Raw genomic sequence first — 3,201 nt, 5'->3', positions numbered from 1 at the left:
GTGGGGCATGGCGGGGGGGGGGACACGATAGATCTTGGGGTGCCCTTTACTTCCAAAAAGTGATATTCACCAAAAAACGGTTGGAGACCACTATATTAGAGGTATTAAACTTAATGCATAGTAGCAACAGCACATTAATACATGCACGCCCACCGAGTTTAAAAATTGTGTCTGGTTTAGTAGTTTTATGTCTTGTTTACCCAGTAAAATTGCTTTTTTGGAATAAGCTATGTAAGGATAACAATTCTGATATTGTCCTCTGTGCGGACATGCTGTTCTGCAATAATAGTTTTTGTAGTGGATATTCTGACCAATTTTCCGACATAGATAAGGCTGTCTTTTCTTGGCCCTCTACCAGATAATCAGTATTACTCCATTAATTTAAGTGGAATTATGTGATTACACAATGCACCGAACACCCAGCCCCGTGGATCTATTTCTCCAATGCTATCTACTGAACATCAGCTCTTCATTACATTTTTCTCTTTTGGTACACTGTAGAAATTCTGAATTTGGTGGCGCAATAGCAGTCTGTGTGACAGGTAGGAGTGAAGGTGTAGTGTTAAAATGCGTGTGAAATGAGAGGCTACGATTGCCATTATTTTTTAACATGGATCTAACATGCATCTGGTAATTCCTGATCTCTGCTTAATTTGTGCCTCTCCATTTTACTTCATGTTTTCCAAAACTCAACATTTCTAGCATCCCACCCATGACATTCATAGGAGCCTGCTTTAAATGTCAGGCTTACATATAACTAAAGGGTATCATAAAATGTGTGAACGTAAGTGGAGAAAATGTGTGTACCTGCTCTGCTGGCACATAAAATATCTGCAAACTATGTATATATGCACATAACTAGAATAGCATTAAAAGGAAAATCAAACCTGATTATTTTCTCTGCTCCATTAGCTCTGTTTCAGAGATTCTTTATCCCTACAATGCAAAAATTTGGCCACTTGCTACATAACTCTTTTTCCTGGTTTTATTCCAAATTATTATACAAGCAAATGTTAATTTAAATGAGTTTCATTAAACAGAATAATAAGTGCAGCAGGCGCTTTTCTGTTGAGTTACAGACAGTGATGGCTTGGGGTCGTTACCTGCTGGTAGGTATCAGCATCACCTCTTCTGTATCAGTGGGTTCTTAGACTGGCACTGTGAACAGCAGGGAAAGCACTGTTAAAAATACTTCAAGATTTCCTGTTTACAGAGATTGTACTCTGCGGGGTTGTTTTGGGTACATTAGGTATTTTCAGTCAAAACCATTGATTTCCTTTCTAGCTAATTGCTTCACAAAATCCAACAAGGATGAGCTAACTCTGTTTATGGTCTTTCCACAGTTATATTCACTTCAATCAAATAGAAACAGTTGAGCCAGAAACCTTTAGAGGCCTTCTAAAACTAGAGAGACTGTAAGTCCTGGCGGGACACATGTTTCATTGATTCTTTGTTCATTATTTGTCTTTATCATCATCCTTCTGACAGCAGAAAACCCTGTACCCTCTTAGTTACAGAAGTGCTGAAAAATAGGGGAAAAATGTGATAGCTATGGTAGGAAGATACTGCAATGCAGATGTCTTTCAAGAGCCCCATCATTCAAGAACAAGTCTCATGTCTGAACTATATAACTGTGGGTATGCCAAGTTATTAGTTATTTGAATTACCTGATTTTAGAGCACCTTAAAAGGGAGTTTAGCTTTCCTTCAGCATTACATTTATACAAAAATTCTAGGAGGATTTTAAAGCAGAAATCTTGTTTGGTGGTTTGTTTGTTTGTTACTTTCTTAGGGATAGTTTAAAAATTTGTCTACGTTAATGATTTTACCCATGTATGGACATCATAGATTCCTAGATGTTAGTATCAGAAGGGACATCAACAGGTCATTGAGTCTGACTCCCTGTCTAGGCAGGAAAGAGTGCTGGGGTCTGATGACCCCAGCCAACTGCCTATCCAGCCTCCTCTTGAAGACCCCCAAGGTAGGGGAGGGCACCACCTCCCTTGGAAGCCCATTCCAAATTTTGGCCACCCTTACCGTGAAGAAGTTTTTCTTGATATCATGGGCTGGTTTCCTTCCAGAGCTCTAAACACCTGATGAGAAGAGGTAATATCACTATTTCCTCCAATGGAGATTATACTGTTTCCAAGCAGAACTCCATTCCATCAGTGCAGATAGCTGCTTTGCACATAAGTGTTCAGAGTTTGCTATGGTGAGGCTACACTGTTATGGATAGCATGGTTTAGGAGGAATCCTATCTAGAAAATGTCCTAGATAAAAACAAAAAAGATGTGCTTATCAACAACTTTTCATGGAAACAATGACACTATTATACTGTTGTGTAGGGTTGCTAGGCACATCTTAGAAAAAAAAATGAAGAGTAAGTGTATCATTTGAGAAGAAGGGAGAAACTGACAGAGGAGTACTTAATTAAATAAGATGGAACTTGGCAGAGGCACCAGCCAAGTTGGCTGCCAGGGTGCCAGTTGCATTGGCATGATCAACTGCTGTTGTGGGTGCAGCTTTTTTTGCATCCTCCCCACAAAGATGGTGCCCAGGGCTGACTCTCTGTTCACCCCTCCTTTGTTACACTGTAGGACCTTAGTTAGAGTAGCTCTATACTGGAGGAAATAATGCCATTAGCCATAAATGACCAACAACATTGTTTTTATCATCTGAAATAAAGATAACAACTTTCCTAGCATGTTATAATTAAATAATAGGACTAGAAAAAGTCTTAGCACTACCTTTCACGAACAGAGGCATTATCTATGAGTCAATATTTGAAAACTTTTTGCAAGGATATTTTGTTGGCTTTTAAAACATGCAATGCAGAGACGTGCTCTTTATGAGAATAATCTGTGATTCTCTAAATGATTTTTTGTTACACCTTGATTAAGACACATCTTGTATTTGTCAGATTTTTGCATAACAACAAGTTGTCTAAGATCCCACCTGGAAGTTTTTCTCATCTGGATTCGCTAAAGAGGCTGTAAGTTTTTCAAAGCACTTTTGCAAATAATGTTATTCCTGTTCTACAGCAAAACCTTGTGAACTATGAAGAAATGTTTTTAATGAGGTTAGTTAAATAATGACAGCAGTATTCTGATAAACTGTTATTGGCAAGCTCTTCACTTCAGCAAAGAGATACTGACTTAATGTACTGTAATTATTCAAATGTTCTATAAGATGTAAACGTGAA

At 38.3% G+C, this 3,201-nt stretch overlaps 1 protein-coding gene across 1 annotated transcript in view; it reads left to right on the top strand.

Annotated features, from left to right (window-relative positions):
* Window positions 1–3,201, top strand: part of PXDNL (peroxidasin like) — a 407,402-nt gene that overhangs the window by 250,401 nt on the left and 153,800 nt on the right. Inside the window, exons 5-6 of the mRNA XM_019527126.1 lie at window positions 1,344–1,415; window positions 2,920–2,991. Coding sequence (XP_019382671.1) covers window positions 1,344–1,415; window positions 2,920–2,991 — 144 coding nt within the window. The remainder of the gene's footprint in view (window positions 1–1,343; window positions 1,416–2,919; window positions 2,992–3,201) is intronic.

This window comes from Gavialis gangeticus, unplaced genomic scaffold (genome assembly GCF_001723915.1).
Source record: "Gavialis gangeticus isolate Ggan-Ray unplaced genomic scaffold, GavGan_comp1, whole genome shotgun sequence".
Taxonomy (NCBI): Eukaryota; Metazoa; Chordata; order Crocodylia; family Gavialidae; genus Gavialis; species Gavialis gangeticus.
The sequence above is the reverse complement of the archived record's forward strand: the minus strand, read 5'-3'. Positions and strand labels throughout refer to the sequence as shown.